The sequence below is a fragment of the Endocarpon pusillum genome, assembly GCF_000464535.1.
Source record: "Endocarpon pusillum Z07020 unplaced genomic scaffold scaffold7325, whole genome shotgun sequence".
Classification (NCBI taxonomy): Eukaryota; Fungi; Ascomycota; class Eurotiomycetes; order Verrucariales; family Verrucariaceae; genus Endocarpon; species Endocarpon pusillum.
In genome coordinates this window covers 70591-94434 of record NW_006916648.1, presented here as the reverse complement: position 1 = coordinate 94434, position 23844 = coordinate 70591, and the positions used below count along the sequence as shown (strand labels likewise).

General features: G+C 46.9%; 6 protein-coding genes across 6 annotated transcripts; 5 read left to right on the top strand and 1 right to left on the bottom strand.

Moving 5' to 3' along the window:
* Positions 1 to 828: 828 nt before the first annotated feature.
* On the top strand, positions 829 to 2589 carry EPUS_05270 (uncharacterized protein; the record flags this gene model as incomplete). The annotated part of the gene is made up of 1 exon (XM_007807977.1): positions 829 to 2589. One exon carries the CDS (start codon positions 829 to 831, stop codon positions 2587 to 2589), a length of 1761 nt encoding a protein of 586 aa, XP_007806168.1.
* Positions 2590 to 5315: 2726 nt separating this feature from the next.
* On the top strand, positions 5316 to 7553 carry EPUS_05269 (uncharacterized protein; the record flags this gene model as incomplete). The annotated part of the gene is made up of 1 exon (XM_007807976.1): positions 5316 to 7553. The coding sequence occupies one exon, from the start codon at positions 5316 to 5318 to the stop codon at positions 7551 to 7553; it is 2238 nt and encodes a 745-aa protein (XP_007806167.1).
* Positions 7554 to 8301: 748 nt separating this feature from the next.
* On the top strand, positions 8302 to 10263 carry EPUS_05268 (uncharacterized protein; the record flags this gene model as incomplete). Its single annotated transcript, XM_007807975.1, has 8 exons — positions 8302 to 8373; positions 8422 to 8487; positions 8539 to 8606; positions 8653 to 8834; positions 8895 to 9499; positions 9562 to 9714; positions 9768 to 10118; positions 10171 to 10263. The coding sequence occupies 8 exons, from the start codon at positions 8302 to 8304 to the stop codon at positions 10261 to 10263; spliced, it is 1590 nt and encodes a 529-aa protein (XP_007806166.1).
* Positions 10264 to 13538: 3275 nt separating this feature from the next.
* Positions 13539 to 14057, top strand: EPUS_05267 (uncharacterized protein; the record flags this gene model as incomplete). The annotated part of the gene is made up of 1 exon (XM_007807974.1): positions 13539 to 14057. One exon carries the CDS (start codon positions 13539 to 13541, stop codon positions 14055 to 14057), a length of 519 nt encoding a protein of 172 aa, XP_007806165.1.
* A 1546-nt stretch (positions 14058 to 15603) lies between these two features.
* EPUS_05266 (uncharacterized protein) lies at positions 15604 to 16236 on the top strand (the record flags this gene model as incomplete). Its single annotated transcript, XM_007807973.1, has 1 exon — positions 15604 to 16236. The coding sequence occupies one exon, from the start codon at positions 15604 to 15606 to the stop codon at positions 16234 to 16236; it is 633 nt and encodes a 210-aa protein (XP_007806164.1).
* A 4331-nt stretch (positions 16237 to 20567) lies between these two features.
* EPUS_05265 (uncharacterized protein) lies at positions 20568 to 22161 on the bottom strand (the record flags this gene model as incomplete). Its single annotated transcript, XM_007807972.1, has 2 exons — positions 20568 to 22078; positions 22152 to 22161. 2 exons carry the CDS (start codon positions 22159 to 22161, stop codon positions 20568 to 20570), a joined length of 1521 nt encoding a protein of 506 aa, XP_007806163.1.
* Positions 22162 to 23844: the final 1683 nt, after the last annotated feature.

Genomic DNA, 23844 nt, shown 5'->3' with positions numbered 1-23844 from the left:
TAACAACCACTTGAAGGACATATTCACAATGAGACACAAAAAGGGGGAATGTGCATGATAGTATAAAGAAATGGAATTCGCCTCGCTCGTTGTAGCCGCCTATGGTGAGTTGCCAGTATGCCAGGAGAGGATGGTCAGTGTGAGTACCAATCGTTAATGGGGTGATGGTGGTGGTGGTAGCAGCCTTGTTGAACTCAATTCATGACCTCTCTCTCTTGTGGTGCTGGTTATATGAACTTGACGTGGTTACTCCATCCTACCCCTACCTATGGTGAAAATTTTTGTGAGTGGCCTAGTTTATCCGACACGGCCCGCTAATGGCAAGCCAGCCGAGATTTTCCTCTGGGCAGTGTGCAAAAATATGAGAGTGAAATGCTAGGGACGGCAAGACATGGGACCTCAAACTTTTTCAAACATGACTCTCCACGATCTACCCTTTCATGCTATCAACGATTCTCATAGAGCTTTCTGTCAGAGAGTACGGCGGTCACTGACACAGTATTGTCCTCCCTGAAGTGAGATCAACGTCGTTCATGGTACTCACTGGTGAAATGTTTCTCTGCTCCAGATTCAGTCTGTGGTTGTAGAAGCAAACAGCCCTCAAAATCTCTGTTGAATGTGAGTAGAGAACTTGTCTCATATCATACTCCTTGTGCATATGATGATTTCATTTCATAGATGTTAGACTACTGCAGAATATTTTCATTGCGGATACCTTGCTATCTGATAGACACAGTCTCTTCCTTTGTGGCAGTGAGCCGTTTACAGAGCTCAGCACACTGACCGTTGTGATCAGCTACCTAGGTGCAACCCCAAACGACTATCCCAATGTGCGGCGTTCTCGCTCTCATCCTCGCCAATCCCTCCTCCATCTCTGCTGCTCTTGAGCTTCACGAAGCACTTTATCTTCTCCAACATCGAGGTCAAGATGCCTGCGGGATTGCTACATGTGCATCGGGGGGAAGAATATTTCAGCGCAAAGGCAATGGGATGGCCGCCAGAGTCTTCGAAGAGGGTTCACGTGTCAGTGACCTACCAGGATTTATGGGGCTTGGGCACCTCAGATATCCCACTGCCGGCAGTAGTGCGAATGCCGAAGCACAGCCTTTCTATGTCAACAGTCCCTACGGTATCTGCTTTGCTCACAATGGCAATCTTATCAATGCCCCGGCGTTGAAGCAATTCTTGGACTACGAAGCACACCGGCATATCAATACCGATAGTGATAGCGAGCTAATGCTGAATATCTTCGCTAATGAGCTCAATGAAACAAAGAAGGCTCGCGTCAATGATGATGACCTATTTGCCAGTTTGAGTAGGATGTACGATAGGTGCGAAGGTGGATGGGCCTGCACTGCAATGCTTGCAGGGTTTGGAATTATCGGCTTTCGAGATTCATATGGTATTCGTCCGCTGATCCTTGGATCGCGACCAGCGTCCCACGGGCCTGGCAATGATTATATGATGGCGTCAGAATCAGTGGCATTGAATCAGCTTGGATTTCATGCTGTCAGGGACATCAAACCAGGAGAAGCAGTCATCATCCAGAAAGGCGGTGAACCTGTAATCAAGCAAGTGCAGGCAAGACGAGAGTATGCACCCGATATCTTCGAGTATGTCTATTTTGCCCGGCCAGACTCTGTCATCGATGGCATCAGCGTATATCGCAGTCGTCAGAGGATGGGAGATCGGTTGGCTGTGACAATTGCTAATGCCCTTGGACCTGAAGCCATCAATGAGATCGACGTTGTGATCCCTATACCAGAAACCGCGAATACGTCCGCCGCAAGTGTTGCAAGTTACCTGAACAAGCCATACTGCCAAGGATTCGTCAAGAACCGTTACATCTTTCGAACATTCATCATGCCCCAGCAAGCAGCTCGACAGAAAGGAGTGCGTCGGAAATTGAACGCCATGACGATGGAATTCAAAGGCCGCAATGTGTTGTTGGTTGATGATTCGATTGTCCGTGGAACGACCTGTAGAGAAATAGTCACGATGGCCAGAGAAGCTGGTGCCAGGAAGGTCCACTTCGCCAGCTGTGCTCCACCGATCACCCATGCTCATATTTACGGCATTGATCTGGCATCGCCTTCCGAGCTACTAGCTCACAATAGAGATCCGGACGCTATTTCAAACCATATTGGTTCTGACAGTGTTGTGTATCAATCTTTAGCCGATTTGACCGGAGCGTGCATCGATGCAGCACACGATACCAGTGCAGACACACCAACCAAGTTTGAGGTTGGCGTTTTCTGTGGATCTTACATAACTCCGGTGCGAGACGGTTATTTTGAGCATCTGGAGCGCCTGCGAGGGGAGGGTCGAAAATTCAAAGCGATGGATAAGGCTCGAGAAGCGGTCGCGCATGGAGTTGCTACGAGAGATCAGATTGAAATCGCTACTAAAGGCCTTGTGGTGACTGAAGACGGTCAGATTGTACCTGCTACCAACGGTACCTCGGAGGCTCCCTTGACCAATATGTCAGCAATTGATAAAGACTCATGGCCGCCACATGAGGAGCCAAGTCCAACTGTGAGTGAGCGGATGGACATCTCGCTGCACAATTTTGGGGACTATCCACTGTAGTTGTTTGCAGCGGGGACAGATGAGCTGTACAAGTGGTTGAAAGCCTTCATGACTTAAAACTAGGCAGAAAACAGGCAACCTTTGAGAGCGTTATCCAATGTAAGTAGAATTCCAATCTGAACCCCCTTTGAGATCCCCACTCAGGTCCTTTGCAACCCCTCCTATTATTTCTGCTGGGATTTCATGATCCTCATGTTTATCATTTGCCCAAGAAAGTGGATCTGCCCTTTTCTGCTGGAATTCGATTACTTCAAGTCCTTTGCATTCCAATCTCTTCGCGGACATGCTCAGTCCGGCTGCCAATGAGTTCCTACCCATATCCCGTAGCAGGAGACAGATTTAAGGTCTTCTGGCACAAATGTGAGGCGGGTGAGGTGGTTGTTTGGCTTAGTACAAGCATTTTGCGGATGGCAGATCACATTGGCTTGTCGCTTCCGTTGTTTAACCTCCTTCCAGAGCGATATTCAGTAAGTGACCTACCGTTATCCTACCCAAGAAGACAATTGCTTTAGCGTTTCACCCTAGCGAGAGGGTCTGCTTGCTGTGGTTTGGCTTTGCAAAGCCATGTGTGCTCCTTTGGTTCGAAATATTGCTGGTTCCAGGCTGGCAAACACTTCCTAACAGGTATATATCGTCTAATCTGCAGATCCTTTCTGAGCAAAGTGTTCAAAGCACATTTCAGTCACTTAGAGTTCTTGTTCAACACATCCGGCCCTAACCTTCTCTACATCAACATTGCTGCTCATTTGTCTGCAAATCTGGATGTACATATTGTTTTTGGATCGCCTTCTGCCAAAATGTACGTGCATCTGTGGAGCTGTGTACAACGACAGTTCACAACTTGTGCCATATCTTGGGTCAGGAAGATATAATAGTCCGAGGAAGCCTGGGGTCAACAACTCACCCACAGCAGTGGAATCCTGGGTCATTTGCTGACCAGTTCGCTTTACATATATCGCAAATCTTGCTGTTTCACGAAATGGGCTGACCGGATGTTGAAAGCACCGTATAGACTCCAGGTGCAACACAATTGCACGCTGCAGCTTCCAACACAGTGGGACACCGATACAGTCAGCTGAGGCCTGATTCGAAGGCAGCTGGAATACCCTTGCCAACACCAGGCCCGGTATGATCAAAGAACGACAGCAATCTGGTGATGCTAAACCAGAGCTGTGATTCATGGAAGACACCTGAACGATCCGTGGATAGGTCTAGTATGTAAGCTTCAGACGTTGTGAGTACTATACTAGATATGGTTGCTAATATGTTGCATCACAGCTTGCAGAATCCACAGCCTTCTAGGGAATTGAGATGATCGGAGAATGCCAAACGCTATGGCTCTCAAACCACAAAAGCGGATGAGCCTCGACCATTGGTTGCATACATGTCATCAAGTGGAAACGGCTCTTGGGGGTCAAGGTCAACGATACATCAACAGGAGCCGCCACAATTCAATTCGACATAAGGCCACCAGTCCATTAGGTCTTGTGTTTACAGTGTCTCCGAGTTCACGCACTCTTGGTACGATTGTATGCCAAAGATGGGCCCTACAGGTCTAGTACAAATGGGGACCAAGACAAATAAGGTTAAAGTTTGGAGCGGCCCGCTAGGCCCCGTGAAAAACTTCACCAGTCCTCCTCCCGCCCAATCAGGCAAGGCGCCGCGCTTAGCCGCTTCCTACCATGTCCTGCTGCTAGGCCCCAACCTATCTCAATTGATATAACATCTATCACTACATCCTTCCTCTTCATCGCCAACTTTCCCTACAACAACCGTCTCACAGATAGTCTTCCTCTAAGCCCTCAATCTCATTCAACCTTCGGCGACATTCCTTGTCATTGTGCTTTCTTCCTCAAGACTTTCCATTACTGGTCCGTCACTTGCACTTCCTTTCCTACTACCGTCTGGTCATCTGAACATCACATCAACCTCTTCCACTATACGACGGAGGAGATCATTATTACTACAAGGTATGTAATGAAGAGGAGTGCGTGATGCGACCACTTCCTGTCACTCTTGTGCCCCACTACCCGTCACTTTCCTATCACCGATCACCATCTGTGAGGTATCTTGCCTGTCCTTAAGCTACTATTCTACCTCCAATCCACAATCGCATCATCGATCTCAGGCTCTAGTCACTGGCACCGTCACCAAAGTCATTACCTCTTCGTGAGTTTGTTCGCAGGCCAACATCAATTGCTATTGCCTTATGTGGTCTTGGCGACTGAAACTTTAGCTTCCTGTCGATCTCCTCGCACCACTCTGTGATCTATACTACATTTCTTTCCCACACTTGATACGGTTAACCCAGTGGTCCAGCTGAAGTCTACGATCTCCTGGCATTTTGCACAATCTCTGTGTCTGGCGTCTGGCCTTCCCGTTACTTACCTTGCACTTGCGGTTTTACAAATCACTACCATTGCATACCGGTATGACTTATCATGCTGAAAAAGGGCTTGGACCTTCAAGCACTACTCTTTGTGTCACCTCGCTCGCACTGAGACTCCTTCCATGATGTGGTATAGTTAGCATTATTGATCGCTGACCTTCTGCGTGAAGACTAGATATTTGACGTTTCTACCGATCTCCTTATCCTCTGAGATTTCGTGGCTGCTTTCCAACTACTTCCGACATCTACCTAAGTACCGAACAAGTTCCCTTTTCGAAATCGACCGTGATTACCATACACCACCTAGAAGACGATCTATCTCTCGCATACAGACACTATGGCCCCTCGCTTGAGTCAAAGACTGGCTAAGAAAGAAGAAGCAATGATTCAAGAAGCTATTGCGAAGAGTGCTGCTGGCGGAGCCACAACATCACTGTCAACGGATGCTGGCGCACAGAATTCTACAAACAACGTTGATTCAATTTCTCCATCTGAGCCCGTTGCGGAAGCGGTGGCCACTGCGAGTGACAATCTCAACCTCCAAGAGCACACCGGTCTAGAAATGGGAGCTGCTATGCAGAACTTGACTGAGGGTACTAGCATCGCTAATTCAGGGCCTAGCATGGAGAATAGTAATACGCTGGTTCCTGTATTGCCTGCGGAAACTGTTGTCACAAGCTCCACCACTGTGCTTGATGGCCCCAATCTTACCGATGCTGCCGCTGCGCCCATGATTGACGGACAAGAACCGTCTATTGTCACAACGCGAAAGCGCAAAGCGGAACGTATAATCACCCAGGAAAGACGTGTTATGCCCAAGAGACTTGCTGCTACCAAAGCCGCAGGTAGCTATGCAATGGACACTAACATTGTAGAGGATGGTGCAGAAAGTCCTCAACCCGCTCAGACGTACAGCGGTCGCCCGAAACGCAAAAGAGCTGATAGATCTCTTGCTACCATTGCCTCCGCGTCAGGCTCACAAGATGCGGTTTTGGATGACTCCGATCAGAGTGAAGCCGTAAAGACATCACCAAAGAAACGGAAGTCAAAGACTTCTGTAAAGTCTGAGCGGATGAAACCGGCTGTTAGGAACACCCGTTCTGCATCCAAAAACAATATACTGGCTGTGCCGGTTGCTGATGATGATGAGAACGATGAAGACTTTAGTCCCGATAGCAGAAGGTCAAAGGAAAAACAAGCAGCAGAAAATAAGTTGGACAAGACAAACACCGCCAAGACTGCCAAGACGGGCAAGGCTTCCGAAACGGGCAAGACTACCGAAACAGGAAAGACCCCTAAGAAGGTTGTCCGCATTACTGGCGAGTTCACCAACAAGTTCAAGGTCAAGCTCGGTTTCACCCCGTTCCCGAAGAACACCAGACCCTCAAGACAAAGCTGTCACGATGTATTCGATATTCTCAAGAAACATCATGAGCGGGATAGCATCAAGCTTGAGCGGTACGCAGACGATGCAAATAGTGTGCCAAATACCGGCGCTCAAGGTCCAATGCATGCAGGACAGGATGTGATCTTCCACGCTATCGTCAAGACAATACTGAGTCAGGCAACCAACAATGAGAATGCTCTAACCGTTGAGCTGTCATTGATTCATCGTTTCCGATATGATTTCCTCGGATGCAAGGTGAAGGGCACATCCCCAAACTATCATATGTTACGCAAAGCTCCACATGCTGCCATTGCAAAGGCACTTGCTGCTGGTGGTCTACACAATATGAAAGCAAAACAGATCTTGGCTTGTCTCAACTATGTCCATGCCAGGAACATGGAGCTTGCAACTGAGGAGCAGCGGTTGGAAGCTGAACAGATAGAAAATGGGGAAAAGACGGACTTCATACCCGGAATGCTTTCTCTTGACTATATGAAGTCCATGAGTATGCAGGAGAAATTCGATCACCTTGTGAGCATGCCAGGTGTCGGACCAAAGACAGCAGCATGCATTCTCTGTTTCAACTTTGAGGACCCTGTCTTTGCTGTTGACACACATGTCTTTCGTCTCAGCAAGATGCTTCGCTGGCTGCCTTTGAATACTACAAACCGCATTCACGCCTTCATGCATCTCGACAAGAGGGTCCCGGATGAGCTCAAGTATGGACTTCATCAAGCATTCTGGCATCATGGACAGGGCTGTATCCGCTGTCGGGCAGGAACAGACCAGAATACAAAGGGATGGAACGAGATGGTGTGCCCGATCGAGCATCTAGTAGACCGTGCACTCAAGGATCCCGTCAAGATCAAGAAGCCCAAGCAGGAGAACGATGAGGATGGAGAGAAGCCCAAGAAGCCCAAGCAGGTCAAGAAACGACCAACAGTTTACCCGCATTCCAAGCTCACTGCAGAAGAAGCAAAGGAACTGGGCTATGAGCTGCGCACTATTACGGTAGATGATGGATATGGTGTTCGTCGGGCCAATGTTACTGGCAAGGTGCTTTTGAAATGGGTATTGATGTCCGATCGTGATGCTATAGAGCACACTGATCGTAAGGCAACTGCAGAAGACATGAGGGAGGAGATTAGTGGAGCAGAGGAGGAAGGTGAACTTTCGGATGAGGAATGAGGTTTCTTTGAGTTTTCATATTGCTATTTCATGTTGCTTTTTTCTGATGATATGAAGGCCTTCAGAAGGTCACATTTGCGGAGTATTACAATTTCAGATTTGCTTTTTTTCATTTTCATTTTATTCTTATGTATCCCAAGTATACTTATCCGAGCTTATAATAAAATATCATTCTCACTATTTTCATATCCTAGTGTCTTTCTAGTCATTATATCATCAGAAATAAAAAAATTGTTTTTATTATTTCGATATGCTGGTGTACTCCTAGTTATTATATTAGAAGATTATAATAAAATATTATTTTTTTTATTTCTATATTTACACGTTCTAGTGACCTCCTGATCATGAAATTAAATGATTTTAGTAAATTAATATTTTTCTGTTTTGATATTTTAGTGACTTTTTAATTATATTATTAGATAATTTTAATCAAATATTATTTTTGTATTCTAAGATTTTAATGTCTTCTTGAAATCAAAATAAATTGAAATAAATTTTATATATATAAGATACTAATATAATGCTTTATTTAATTAACTCTTTAAATGTGAACACTTAGCATCTTCTTATCACTCTAATCTTTCCCCTAAGTGCAGTTTTATCTGACTACATCTTAGTACCCTAACGACGAAATTCCTATACTACTTCTCTCCAACATCATTATTAGTGACCGTCATTGCAATTCTACCTGATCTCCTAGGTGCGACTTAATACATGAAGCAACTTCTTTCATTTGAAGGACCTAAACATGCGTTTTTCCACCGAGAATTCTGTGGAATCTGAAGAACTTCACTTCTTTGAAGCATGGATATTTGATAAGGTAGGTCACAGGCATTACGGAAGCTGCCTCATTCTAAAAGACGAGTAGAACGATATCCAAGTTCGTGATGATAGCTTGCCACCCGCACATCTCGACGATTGGCTCAATCTTTCAGTATGTTGCAGACCTCGGAGTGGTCAATCTACTTGCTTATATATCTTCAAGGGTCAATATGCGAAGCCAAACCGGAAGGACGGATCTACGAAACCTCCGAATGCAGCTTTGCGGCTCATGTGAGTGGATATGACACAGCATTTCCGACATCTAAGTTCTTGTTAGATTCTGTCCACTTTCTGGCAACGATCCCTTTAAGCTAGGTGTTGGAGGGCAGACATACATGAGTCTGGAGAATGCTTTTGGCTTGCACTTTACCACGAGTAATGCCATCCTCAACAACAACGGGACTTTTGCCAGATACTTCTTTACGGACAGTTCAGCTTCGACCAAGTTCCAACGTATGGGTGAGTTTTCAATCTCTGCCATAAAGTGTTTGGATTTGTTTCATATCTGATATAAGCCAGCGCTCGTCCTGAAAGTCCCAAATTGCATCAACATTGGATATGATGCTATCTCCCTATCGTTTGATCCGAAAGCCTGTATAACAAGAGCATTCCTCCATGGTATCCGCTTCTCGGAATGGGAACGACTTAAAACAAATTTTCGCTCATTGCCATTATCTTACGCTCATCCTATGCTACTTCCAGTCCTACTCTTCAATGCTCATCAGGTCAATATGCACCGATACAGAGCTAGAATAGATCAAAAAGTTTATGAGTCCGAACAAGAAATTGGATACGCAAAACCTGGTCGACTTCAACAAGCCTCCGCGAACAAATCGCGCAATAAGCAATACCTAGACTTTGAAGATATCACAAAGCGACTTCACTCTTACCAGACTGAGTTGACATCGATCGGACATGTTGCACGCTTCAGCAAAGTCTGCGGGGAGTTTCTGCTAAAGACACTTCAAGAGCTGAATGGAATTCCCATGACTAGCTGTGAACATGAATTTCAAAAAGCTGGGGAGCCGCTCCTGCATCGAGTTGAATACTATACCAATTCTTGTATCAGTCTTCTATCGCAGAGTCAAAGTTTGAAGGAAAGGGTGCAGAGTCACATAAATCTTGTAAGCTCAACTCTTGGTCTGTTTGAACAGCTTTGACTGACTTGTAATGATCTCACAACCAGACGTTCAGCTTAATAGCGCAAGAAGAAAACAGAATCAACCACTCAGTGGCGGTAGATAGCGCAATGATAGCTGTTGCAAGCAAGCAGGACAGCTCCGCAATGAAGACGGTCGCGCTTTTGACCATCCTGTTCCTCCCGGCTACTTTCGTAGCGGTAAGCCCACCAAGTCATCATGATCGGTCATTCTAATAAGCCCAAAATCGCAGACATTCTTTAGCATGTCAATCGTTGACTTTTCGCCATCTGAAGGGACCCGTCCGGTTATGTCTCCATATATGTGGGTGTACTGGACTATTACGATTTCAATGACCGCTACCGTTTTGTTGGTCTGGCGCATTTGGTGGAAAGTAGAGGACAGAAATTACCAGACTCGGTTCGAAAAGGCCAGACTGGAGAACGAAATGCAGGTATCCCCTATCCGTGGGGTAGCGTTTGGTGAGAGCGACAGAGAAAGACCCATCCGAGAGGTGGGACAAGCATCAGGCATATCTTTCCGAAAGCCGCGCCAATCATTTGGGCAGAGTCAGACAACTGATACGGGAGGCAACTTTACACAAGTATGATAATGTCTCATTGTAATATGGGTAGCTTAGAAACATGGGCTTCTAGACTGAAGGTTTCTTTAGAGAAGCACTGGTGGAAGGGGCTACGATTGAGAGAAATACCCTTCAAATCGGACAGGAGAATATCTGCGATGATTAACCAACTTCTGCGAATAAGCTTTAATAGGAGAAAATGGATCTGTTACTATAACTGTTAAGTATTCCAGGTAATTCATATATGACTCGGCAAGTTAGCCTCTTGAATTGTATTCCATCTCCGCACCCCTATTATTCACGTCGCTATCCTACTTATTTATGAGACAAGGCAAATGCTGAACCGTCCTGAAGAAGCCAGATATAGACGGGCATTTCTGGATTGTATTCTTAAAAGTTAATCTTCACTCGTGTACGTCAGTCGCTGTGCTTAGGGGGTACTTCTGGAGCTTACATTGCATATCAGACTTCTATAGTTCTGATTCCCTCTCAAGTCACTGTTCAGTCTTTCCGCCTGAATCTAGGATTCAAATTTCCACGACTCAATATAATGAACCTGATAGTTCTATCTACCTTTCGGTCATAAAATCTCATATTCTTTTATTGGTTGATAGAGCCCCTAGCGTTTACTCAAAATGACATTAGGTTCTGATTGATAGCTCTCATCTGATGGTGGCTGTTCGAGTAAACGCTGGCGACTGTATCAACCAATGATAAAAATGTCAAATTTTACGACAGAAAGGTGGATGCTCATGACGTCCTTCTAATGCTCAGCTTTCGTGTACGTTCAGTTCTAGATCCAATTCCTATATTAATCGCATTGAAAGTATATCATGGATGAGCAGATTCGTTGATTGAATGTGTAGGAGGCTGGAGAAAGGTTACATGGGACGCAATGGAAGCTAATCTAGTAAACGCCAAGTAGTGTGAGCATGTGACAAATTTAGGCACACCAAGCTTGGCCATTGGCTATTTATGGAGGTCAAGAGGACTGCCGCTTGGCTGAGCATGTCGCTGGACCCCTATTTTTAGCGGGATTCTCTCACTCTGAATTCTTGCTCCAGAGATCTAGATCTGGCCATGGTTTGGTTTATGTTCTGAGGGCAAGATCATTCAGCTTGGGCTGATGCCGCCAGGAATCCACATTCTTTGATCATTTGATCCCTTGTGTCAAGATTAAGATAGTTACAGTCCCTTCGAAATCCGCCGTCCTTTTGGTGCAACACCATCTGTATCTTACCCCTACATTCCATTTAGAAATGTTTGCTCTGGAAATCAGAGTCCACATGCTCCCATTTTTCCTTTTTCAAATTCACATCTGCTACTTTGAGACTTACAAAGTCTTTCAAAAATCTACATCACAGGAGGATTTGAAGCAACTTCGATCCCGTTGAGATCCCTCATCTCGAGATCTTGTTCCGGGAACACCACGAGCTTGAATTCAGAATTCCTCAACTAGAGAGGTACGCATCTATCATTCCGTTCTTCTTAGGGTCTCCAGAAGCTCAACATGCATGGGTGAAGTCTGCTCAGGTTGAAATATTTTCAAAATCCCGCAGCGAAGATCTTTGTTCTGTTTACAGGATTCCTAATCTACTTCCTCCACGCTTCAAAGTTCAAAAGTGCTATGCATGGGTGTGAGGTCTTCAATACTTGAACTATATGCGCCGTGGCTCTCATTTTAACGCTGTCTTAATCCTTTTGATAAAACTACGTTCTGATTGATCCAGGATTCACCATCCGTATTCGCGCTTTCGTATTACAAACCTTGCATCTTTCATGAAGATAGAGTTTCAGCCTGTGCTAGATGGCGCAATCTGTCAGACGCAAATCCACCTGTAGTGCTACCTCGCATCCTATGACAAAAGGAAGTCTTGCCATTTTCGGACGATATAAGCACCTTACTTCAATGGAAGCCGACACGAGATCTTTCCCCCAAACGTTTGCCTTTCACCCCTCTTGAACTTCGGTGAAATACATGGGTCAAGTTCATGGTTATAAGATTCTTCAAGAAGTTGATGCTGCGACCGCTCTTTGGTTTCACACTTTAATCACAACATTCCTTGGGTGGCTCTGTATCCTGACATCCGCTGCTTTGGGATGATGGGATCTCTGGACACTCTCCTCATGTCTCCTTTCTCTTATCAGCCTCTTTGTGAACTGGGCATGAATTATTCCCTACCTATAGAGCATTTAGGGCCATCAAACCGCAGACATATCTTGTCATACCACTTACCTATATTCAAAATGCTGCGCACAAGCCTAAAAAATGCTTCTTTCACCATTTTCAAGTTTCAAAGTCTAAATCGTTCATTCTGTGGTCACATGACCATCATGAATCCATGTCGTTGAAGTGCGATACCACCTTTTTCTAATATTGGTCTTCTTATCACGGGTCTTTGATGGATTTTGTCGCTGTTTATGTCAACTCCCTGTGTTATTCATTGCACGAAGACAAACAGTGTCAGAACTATTGATCTCCAGAGTAGTATCATTATGATAGGCTGTTTCTCTTCGTCATAAGAATACTGGGCTGGACATGTATTTGCACATGGCCTGATGGATCCATCTTTCTTGTTGGCTTTCAGAGGTATTACAGCGATATACGGATTAACGACTGTGGTGTGCGGTGACAGCCCAGAAGAAATCTCCTAAAAAATCTTAACGATGAGATGGTTGGGAGGGCAGGGCTTACTACATTTTCCTGAGCTTGCCTCCAGTTAATGGTGGTCTACCCAGACAGAAGGATAAAACATGATTATTATACTCTTCCATGATATTGTCACTTTCATGGCTATAGCTACAAATAACCTGAAAGCTAGTAAGGGACGAGCGGCTCTGCTAGATTTGTCTCAAGGCCTTCCTTCCTTGTACAAAGGACATGGGCGCAGGTCATTCATCTCCTTATACAGGTCATCCATTGTCCATGGCAGAACAACAATCCAAGGTCTGAAATTGATGATCAGTGGAGAGGCCGACTTTGTGCATAAATCGGTATCGGTTCCGCACTTCCCATGAGGGCACAGCATTTCTTTACTCAATCTGCGGGAGGTTCCAGAGCCTTGACGCACCTGATGCAGCCTTCTCTTTCTTTGCCTAAAACGTCAATAAGCTTTGCCAGTGCTGCCTTTTCTGTATGCACAAAATGCTGCCTAGATCCTTAGAAACAGGGAAGATTCTTAGAGAAGTAGGGCGAGAGAGTGTTGGGGACTCATCCATGAGAGGAACTCTTGGCGATCCAATCAGCCCCTGTTGTGTCATCCCTCTTCTTACATAGAAAGCAACGAATGGTATGCTTTACTGCTGCCATGAGTCGAAGGACACGTCACATGTCTCCTATCTGTAGTTAGCAGAGCCTGATGCTCACAATGAGCACGTACTCATGCGATTCCTACCCTTCCATCCTCAAATCGATTCATTTGTCAACCATTCTTGTCCAACATGGACACCACCTGTCTTCCGATATCTTCTTCGGATTCATTCAATGAAGATGGGATTGATGGCGCAATTGAGGGTTTGGGAAAGTTGGATATTGGGGCCGGTGGTTCTACCTGTGATTTTGACCCTGAGATAGAAGACGATCCAGAAGACGATCTAGAAGACGAGGCAGAAGACGATTCGGACAATGACACTAGTCCGCCATTCACTACCTTCGAAGCAAGTCATCCATGGCTTTTCAAACTATTAAGACGATCATGTCCAATCTTTACAGGCCCTGAAGCCGCTATGGATAGGCTAAACACAGTGAAGCCTGCGAGATTCTACCGCGTCTGTGATGAACAGACCTTCACCAAGTTCAACAGTGAAAAAGGCTTCGTCAACGAAGCCTTCGCCGGATTGCCATCATGGTACTTTATCGATGCGGGCGCAGTCGTCAAACACATCAATTGGGAGACGGACCCCAACCCCTTCATTACTCGCTTCATCTCCATGTGTTCTACCGAAGATAAAACGAGATAGTGAAGTCGCATGGCGTCGGAAAAGAGGGCGGTCAATCACAGTCTTCGAGATCAGTGGGGAAGGTCTTGCTTGGGGTAGAATTTGGGGGCCGGCGTCTATACCGATTGACTGTCTGTTCCGTCGGGGGACCGCAACGACCCACGATGACATTGTGTTCATCAGCGCAGCTCATCTGTTCGGGGCCCTTCAGATTGAGAAGGAGAGAATTTCTAAGGAGAAAGCCTGGAAAGGAGCCAAGGACGAATGGTTAGCAGTACAGCGCATTCCACGCGACATGATCACGCGTGCCTGACATCCACTGTAGGAGAGATCTAGCTGTCCATAGGGACCACTTACCTAATGCAGAAACTGTATCCCATCACTGGGCTTTTTATAGATACAGTACCACTCTTTGAGACTCCATTCAACCTCAACATCGCTGCGGTTGGGTTGCAAAGTTGCTACAAGTGTGCTACGACCCATATCAGCTCGCTCTTGTTCTTGATCCTATCGCTTGGTAAGAGATTCAACATCAGCAGAATCTTTTGCCAACATCAGATCCTGATGGAAGGAATCAGCCAATGTAACGTACAAGTAAATACTGGAGTCACTGTGAAACAGCACCGGGTAGCCGGATAAGTCCTTTCGGTCCTTTACCATCCGCCCCTAGTACAACGCTTGAAGCGCTACGCGTCCCGCGCCTAACTAGAAGTTAGGAGCCTGACGCTACTAGTTCTGGAGTTTCGAACAGGTCTCTTGGCTGTTAACTTGGGTCGTTCACGTCAGGCACCAACGCACTGTTTGGGGCAAGAGGACCATCCATCAGGAAGTGGTTCAGTTAAGCATTGCCGCCCCTGACATTAGTCATCGAGAAGCCATCCCCAAGTTCCTACATACCTACCACGTGTCAGGTTCCCAACCCTGCTCTCTACACCTCTGCAAATAGCCGTGCAAGAACAGAATCGCCCCAGAGTCCGAGAAAGCAAAGAACCATGCCCCTTCCACACGTTCGTTGTCCTCCGCAGCCCTGGCTATACCTTCCAGTCCGCGCTCGAACCTTCACAACCGCCCCCTCTCACCTCTCCCATAGCCTCCACATCGCAACCACGGCCCTCTGCCCCCTACCAACCTGTCCATGTGCCCCCACCCCCCCAAATCTCGCCATAGACCGCGACCTTCCCATCCACAACACTGTGGCGCCCTACGCGCAACACGTGGTGATCTGTACCGGGCAGCACGATTGGACGAGTCGGATTGAGGATGACGGGTCTGATACAGGATGGGGCGAGCTGGGAAGGGGGTTGAAGGGCATGATGTCTGCAAGAGCTGGAACAGGGGAGTTTGTGGATGTAAGTTAGGGGTATGCCTTTCTCTACCACACACCCTTATTCAAGAGGAGTTTGGGGGTGGGAGGAAGATGTGCTGGTTGAAGAGATGTGATGTCAGTGATGCTAATATTTGCTCTTCGGAGAATGGATAGCCGTATAACAACATATTGATTACTAATTCGTCTTTCTTGCCCGCGAGAGCTGTACGCAGCTCGAATGAAGGAAGAAGGGCATCAGCAATGCTACTTCCGTCGTTCACATATTTCGAACGTCTATCTACGGACCGTCCGTATCTGCGCTCATTCATACGCGCATTCCTCCTGCCGGAGCGGCAGAATCTACACAAGATGCACTCGGTCCTTCCCGAGACCATAAGGGAGAAGATGGTTCGAGATGAAGACCAAGATCTTCGCAGATCGTTTGATCTGCATAAAATTGAGACACCAGTAGTTCTGATCTGTGGACATGGTGGAAGAGATCAGAGATGTGGTGTGATGGGACCGTTGCTTCAGGCAGACTTCATGAATGCACTTGAAAGGCTGGGCTTCACTGTTCCGGCAGCGCAAGAACTTCCGGTCTTAGGAGCAGGGTGCAAAGGTGCCGATAGAACAGCTAATGTCGGACTGATCAGTCATATTGGCGGTCATAAATTTGCAGGCAATGTTATCGTGTATTTGCCACCACGATACGGCTTAGAGCATGGGAAAGTAGAAGGGATACACCCGTTGGCAGGCAAGGGAATATGGTACGGGAGGGTTGAACCAAGGCATGTAGAGGGGATCGTTCAGGAGACCATTATGAGCGGTAGAATTATCGAGGAATTGTTTCGTGGTGGAATTGAAGCTGACGGCACGGTCTTGAGAATCCACTAGATCGTGCTCCAGCATTCTCGGAAAGTCGGCTTGCAGAATGTCGCACCAGGCTTTGCTTTACTCACCTGAACAGACAGGAAGGCACTTGATCATTGCAGCTAAGGTGACTCATTTGCCGTTAGACATTAGGCTATTCGGGACAACGGGTGCAACTGGATGGAAAGGATATGGTTGTGATGGGTAAGACGGACCTAGGAATCATGTCAACTGACCCAGAAATACTAATACCGCTTAACAAGTTGACGAATTCTCCGGACCGTACGGCTTCTCGGGCCGAAGGGCCGCCTCTGGCTCCAGAAACGGGTTGAGTAAAGGGATTGAGTCACCCACGTCTTCCGTCTGAGGTGATAACCTCCGCATCCCTTTGCAGGTGTTGGGCATGGTCTTTTTGCATTGACGAGAAGTGATGATCATTTTCGGCCTATTGGTGAAAAGGTGCTGAGGCTATTTGTAAGGCAGTGGACGACCACGCCGTAAGTCTACCTGGTCTTGCGAAGGCGAGCATGCTGTTTCTTGAGGTTTCAGCGTTGGGATCTGATCCAGGAAAAGATCTTCCACAAAATGATTGAGAATTCTTCATAAATACCGAGTAGGCATGTTCGTATTGCCACCAGGAAAAGATCTGCCACAAATGATCGGAAATTCTTCATAAACACCAGTAGACATGTTCCTATTGCCACTAGGAAAAGATCTGCCACAAATGATTGGAAACCCTTCATAAACACCGAGTAGACATTGGTTCGTATTGCCACCAACAGAAGTTCGCTAAAAGTGGGATGTTGCGATCGAGATGCATTCGCTGCCCAATAGCCGGACAGTAAAAGGGATAACTTGGTGGTCTGTGCTACTTATCCTCCCTGTCGTATGCCAATCTTCCAATTTTGGGGTTGTTGCCTTGAGACAGGGAACCAGCCCGAAGTGCATGCGAGAAAATTGCGTACGCTTGTCTGCCTGATCTTGGAATAATTTGGTCGCAGCATATCATAGACAACTGGGCGGGGTCATACAGATGCTCAGGTCGGTGTAACAGTAAATGGAAATAGACATTTCGGACGGCTCTTAGGCGTTGATATTGCACTCTGGGAAGGATCAAGCAACAGAAAAACACGGATTACCTATCACAGGAAAGACCGCGTTATGAGTAGCCACAAGGGTTGCAGCGCCGCTACCATGGGTTTGGTACTAAAGCATGCACCGCAGTCTTCCATGCAGCAATCCGGATCCGATCTGTATCACATCAAGGCGGAAAGCGGACCCACATTTGAGAGACACTGAACGCAGGAACGGTAATTTCAAGACCAGCCATGCCCTTGAAATCTGGAAGGCGAAGTGGTAGAGCAGGTACATCTAATTTCCGAACCAGGGATATAGATCAATGCCAGGTCAGGAATATCTGAGTCAATTGAGGTCATCCTGATAGTTATTCTGAGCTCGTCTCTTCTGAGTAAATAAGCTGAAAATTGAGCTAGTCATAGAACAGGCGTCGGAAGACAGAGTCTGCCTCGTGTAGGAAAAGAACAGGCATTGTACATGTGCAGATCTCGCACGTACCATCCATAGAGGTTGACTTTGTGGTCGTTTGGGATTGCACTGCATTGTTATCTCCGTAGACTCTATACGAATCATCTGGTTAGATTTGGGCTGAAGTTCTCGCAAGCAACTTCATCTTGATGCTCCTTTCAGCTCCTGTTCGATGTGACTCTAGTTGCACTGAATATGCTGGCTTACCGCAAGATACATAGTCTTTGATCATGGCATTGGCTGGGAAGGAAGAATGATGCGCTAAAGGCCGGAGTGTGGAAATCTATTTCTCTAGCTTTCAGCCTCGGCGTCTATTGTGGTCTTAACTACCCATGCGGCATCTCATCTTTACTGTAAGATATTAGTATTCTTCACGGTGAAAGAGCCCCCACACCGCCTCAAGACTGAGCCACAAAAGTATCCTAGCGTAATGGCTGGAAAATCGTTTCCCCGCCGCCGTTTTGCAGAGCTACTAAGTTAGTATGTAGCTAGAGCAAGTTAGCTCTATTAGCACCTGTTTTGGCGCCCAGCTACCCGTACCCACTAAGCAAGTGTCGGGTAGGTGCCGTACAGATACTACGTAGTAGTACGGAATAATTAGTTATTCAGTGTAAATTTAGCATTGCCCGAAGGAAGGAATAGTCGAAGACAATCAATCGCCCGTTGAACGGACCGTTGGCAATATCCGTCATGGTAGCAGAGCACGCAGTGAATTGTGTCTTGTGTTGGATATAATCACCTAAATTTGTTTGCATGAACTCTATCTGCCTTGTGATGGGCCAAGAGAACACATGCGCCATCATCAGGGATGAACCACGATTCAGATCTCTTTGAACCAACCTGGCATGTTGATCAATTTCCTAGAGGACAAATCATCAAAGGTCATTGGTTGCGGTTGCGGAAGAGGATAACTTTAGTGTCGTTTCATCCTAAAACAGCCATAGTGCTCTATCATTTGAAGCCCCTTCAGTAGACACGCAGTTACGTAGTATGTCTAATGAAGCCGGTTGTGACTTTGGCCCAAGATACCGTAGGCACTAACTAGACGGAGTCGTAGGCAGGTGTTTTGTCGCAGACACTGATGGCACAGCCTCGAGAAGTGGTGTGCGGCGGACACTAAGGTAGCAGGTAGCATGTGGAGCCCTAGCAGCCACGTTTTTGACCCGCTCCTTCGTGTGCGACCAACGGCTTTCAGAGAACAGTTAGATTGTTTCAATGTGGATCCCTACAATTTTCCACGAGGTTCGATATGCATGCAGTTTCGCGACATGGGCCTTTTCTGGAGGTGTTGTACGGCTGAACAGTCACTCATGTCGTTCCAGATCATGCATGAGGGTGTCATTTCGGCAGATTCTTGCCAGCACTCGTCATAATACGCTTCGTGCTCGTATCTGCGGGAAAGATAGGGAAAGATGCGAAACCAGGGGCTTGGAGGACTTTGGCACGTGGGATTCTGTCCGAAGAACATTTCATTGGACGTTTTTGGAAAAAGCAGCAACGGAGTCATAAACGAGATACCCAATTGTGGCACTCTTCGCGGCGTTGAACCTATTGTAGCTTAGTTGTAGCACCTGCAACAGAAGCCTGCGCCTCCTTTCTAGCTTAGCCTGCATGCACCATTTCCGAGACAAGGGCCTTGTCTCTTCGTTATTAATTCACTGTTAGCACCGCAAAGGGTATGGTGCCAACGGTTGTGGCGTTTAGGGCTGTAAGGCTGCAATCCAAACCTGAGGAAAATCCTACCAGCAGGGTATGACTGGCCTGCCGGTCAAGGCACCAAGAGGAACCATCGTAATCGACTGTCGTATGGAAAACCCCTGCTTACACGGTGATGACAGACCTGACTAACATTGCTCTGAAATTATGGACCCCTGAAGAACGAGGCTTGGATCCAGGGCCGAAATTGATGTAGCTGCCTGTTCTAAGCTATGGATGCCTTAGCAGATATAAGTCTTCAATATCGCCAGCTTTCTTCGAGGTCACCAGACAACTCTCTTACTTGTATCAATAATATAACAATTGTAATTCCTCACAGCTTTCATTCTATTTCCAGAACATCAATTAGCATCAGCAACACCTCCAGAACATCTACACCATCCACCAAATGGGACGCGGAGGATACAATTAGCACAAGCCATCGCATCAGCAAACATCGATACCCATCTTCAAGCCAGACGCAAATTGTGAACAGTTCATGCCAGCTACCACAGTCCAGTCATACAACAATACCTCCAACAACTTCAAAACATCAAGTACCGTGCTCATGGGTAGAGGCGGGTATAACGGCCCTCAGCGTGCAATCCTTCTGCAGGGCCGCGGCGGATACAACTAGTCTCTCGGAGGACGGAACCGTACTCAAGCGCACAGTTGAGCGGGTTCAGCCGTCTGACGGGTCAGACATTTATTACCATGGACAACATCAACCAGATCTGGGGGCTGGCCTCCTCGACGAAAGCCATGGTGCTAGGACCGAGCACAGAGATTGGGGGCAAGTGCCCTTATCTTGCTGAGGGATTGGCCGCGAGAAAGCAACAGACATCTTGCAGCTGGCTGCGTGATGATGTGGGGCATCGAAAGGCGCTTTTTGACAGGATAGGTGTTTATGCACATCAAGGTTGAGCGATTCTTGGTTCTCTGAGCGATTTTACAAGCATCATAGATGGATATTGGCGCGAGCCAACGGCATTCGGCATTTTCGGAGTTTGGGACTGGACTGCTTATTTTCCAACGCAAAATCTGTGTAAGATTAGTTATTGTGTACATGGGTCAATACCCTCATTCGGCATTATAGACAGCAAGTGTATCATTACTCACCTTTCAAACACAACACCCAGGATATCTTCTACGTCACCTGCTTCCCCTTTTCCAGTGATCTTTGCCAGGCAATTTGCAGCGTATCGAAGATGCTCTGCTGCGGCGACGATATCAGGCCCAGAACCCAGATCTTCGTTATTATCAAAGCGATACTGGGAGGATGTCTGGGATAAGAAGTCGTCAAGATGTTGAAGACATTGTCGCAAATACTCCCTTTGTCGGTGAGAGACAGACAAAGACTGTTCCCAGTAAGACTTATCAAAATTCTGATCATTGGGTCCAGAAGGAGTCGTGAGACTGGCAAAATAGGACTGAAGACCTCCAAGTAGGCCTTGAATATTACCTGGATCCTTGCTTGCATTCGACGGGATAGACGATTCGAGACAAGATATCAAGAAGGTGAGATGCCTCGAAACAGATGGGAACATTGTGCTGACCTCCTCACAGAGCTTTTGTTCTGTTTCTGGGGTCAGGGCAGGTTGTAGCTTATCAATCTTGTTGATGATCACTATCATAGCCTTTCCCAGCCTTTCGCATTCGCGGGCCGCTTCAAATACTTCTTCGTCGATGTGCAAAGTGGCAATGCAGCTGTCCATGGTTTTCTCTAACGACAACATAACGACAACCAGGTCTGACGTCAATGCTCGAGCTTTTGCTCGTCTCATCCCTTCTTTTTCAATAGCTCCAATGGGGTTCGCAGAATTGTGCGAGCTTGATGGCCAGCTAGCTCTCCTTAGTCCAGCCATGTCGCCAAATCGGCACAGCCAGCCTCCAATATCGACGCTAACATCAACGATGTCTCTTGTTGTTCCCGCTTGAGCACTTACGATCGCAGCCTCACGGCCTACAATCCTGTTCAATAGAGAACTCTTTCCCGCATTGGGTGCTCCAAGCAAAGCAATGCTGATACCGCTTCGCAGAAGCTCTCCTTTCGAAGCATTTTGTATGTGTAAACTTATCTGTCTCTCCAATCCGGTGATTTGCTTGGAAACCGACGGTATGAGCTGAGCAGGTGACTCATCAAGATGCTGGTCTTCAGAAAAGTCTATCAGTGCCTCCAGCTCTCCTCGAGCGTAAAGGAGTAGATTGCGCCACCTTTCATACCTTTCGCCTAGCTCATTTCCAGTCCCATTGACTGCCAGTCGACGCTGCAGTTCTGTCTCAGCCGAAAGTGCATCGCCAAGTGCTTCAATCTGCGGAAGGTTAAGGCGATTGTTGTAGAACGCCCTTTTAGTGAATTCCCCCACGTCTGCATACCGGACAGTATGAACGACAGAATCTTTACTGCTTGCGCCAGCATTCGATGATATGGCGTTTAGGACAGCCTTCACGATGGCCGGGCCTCCGTGTGTATGCAGCTCCAGCACATCTTCGCCAGTGACAGTGTATGGGCTAGGAAAGTAGAGAACTAGTGCTGCAGGATCGATCACCGAATGGGTTGATTCGAGTGCTGCAGGATCATATAATCTTCGAACAGTTGCGGTACGAGCACGAGGTAGCGGTCGGTCTGGACAAACTCTACGATACACCTGAACGGTCGGTCAGAGAACTTCCGCTAGCCGTTGTGTCCTTAGCCTTACTTGGAGACATCCTGGCCCAGATATCCGGATCACCGCAATTGCGGCTCGACCCGGTGCAGTTGAAAGGGCATAGATAGTATCCGAGGGAGAGCTGTTAGTGTCGCGATAGCGCTTCTCTTTGTCTTGGGTAAAGGACGGATTCGGTGCGTGTATCAGTGTGCGGAGTTGGCTTTGAGCCAGGCGAGGGAATTGATCATGCCCCTTAGCAGAGGACAGCGAACGCCATCGGAAGCAGTAGCGCGTAACAGTTAGTAGAAGCCATCGAGAAGAGCAACATATCTTAGGATTCCTCTGCCACGCCAGGTACATTCGATAGTATAGTGCTCCTGTCGTTTATGCTCGCACGACATGACAGAATCGATTTCCGACTCCGGAATTGCCAGTGGGAGAGCTTCATAGCTGAGGATGTACTAATCTGATCATGGAAAGGTCACAGCCTTGGCCAATTAAGCTTCAATAAACATGGTCCGACCAGCTAGCGGTAGCTACTAACACTGCTAGTAGTATCTTTTTTACGGAGTACTGAAAACGACTCTTGCTCACGAGGTCATATTGGCTGCTGCAACCAGCAACTGGCTTTCTCTTTCCAAGTTGTCTTCCATTCTCGCCATAACTTGAGGGCGGCAGTACGCTCTGTCTTGAGCTAGGGTCATCACCCTGCTCTGTAGTTGAGCTTCCCGTTACGACGCATATTCCCAGAGAGAACTGCAGTCAGGTTCTGACGGTTCCTAACTAATGATCTGTGGCTTGGTCGTGCATGATCTTTATGGGGATGTTGTATCACGACACCTGTTCTGGATCTCTTCAAGATCCAGATCGAGGACATGGCGTTCCGTTGTCCAATTTTGTCAAATCGACTCCGAACCCCCTAATTCAGCTGAAGTATTTTCCATTCAAGATGTGTTTATATGTGGACGGCTCACGTCGTCCTTAATGTCGATGATTATCGAGTAGATCAACTCTTGATACATTTATTCATTCGTCGTGTCTTTGTCCCTCACTCGTTCACAAGCACAATGCCTTTAAATCGTTCTCTGTTCTTCTCTCTTGCAGTCCTACTGACTCCTGTATTGGCGACCTATGGTGTACAAGGATGCTCAGCGTAAAGCTGCCTGTTATTCATCGCACAAGTACAACTGACATCTCCTCAGAGACAATCCGGCCAATGCATTGGTACATGCGGAGCGAGATGGGAACACGCCAGCTCCGTCAGCCTTCTGTAGCACTTATATCACACCGCCGTCCTCGACCTTACATTGACATATGTTACTGTTACACTGGATTCCACTGTCATGACTAGTTCGTTTGCGAGAAGTGCTGCTGAATGCGTCTGCTAATGCGTGTGATTAGCAACCAAAACTGTTGACGCTACTTTTCTGACAACTTACACGTCTACCTCAACGTACACACGCTATGAGGACGTCCAGACCACTACAACAGAAGAAGTTGTCACTACCTTCACTCCAACAAGCACAATCACGATGACTGAGACGTCGACAAGTACGTTCACGGCTATTGAAACTAACACTGTGAGCCCCACGGCTGGCTTCACACTTACCTTAGTGGTAAAGACGACCGTCACACCTACTCTGTATGTATCAAACATCTAGCCTAGATTGATGGACATACTGATGTGCCTTTGAAGAACATCAACGGAGTCTGTTGTTGCTACCAAGACGAGCTCCGCAGTAGT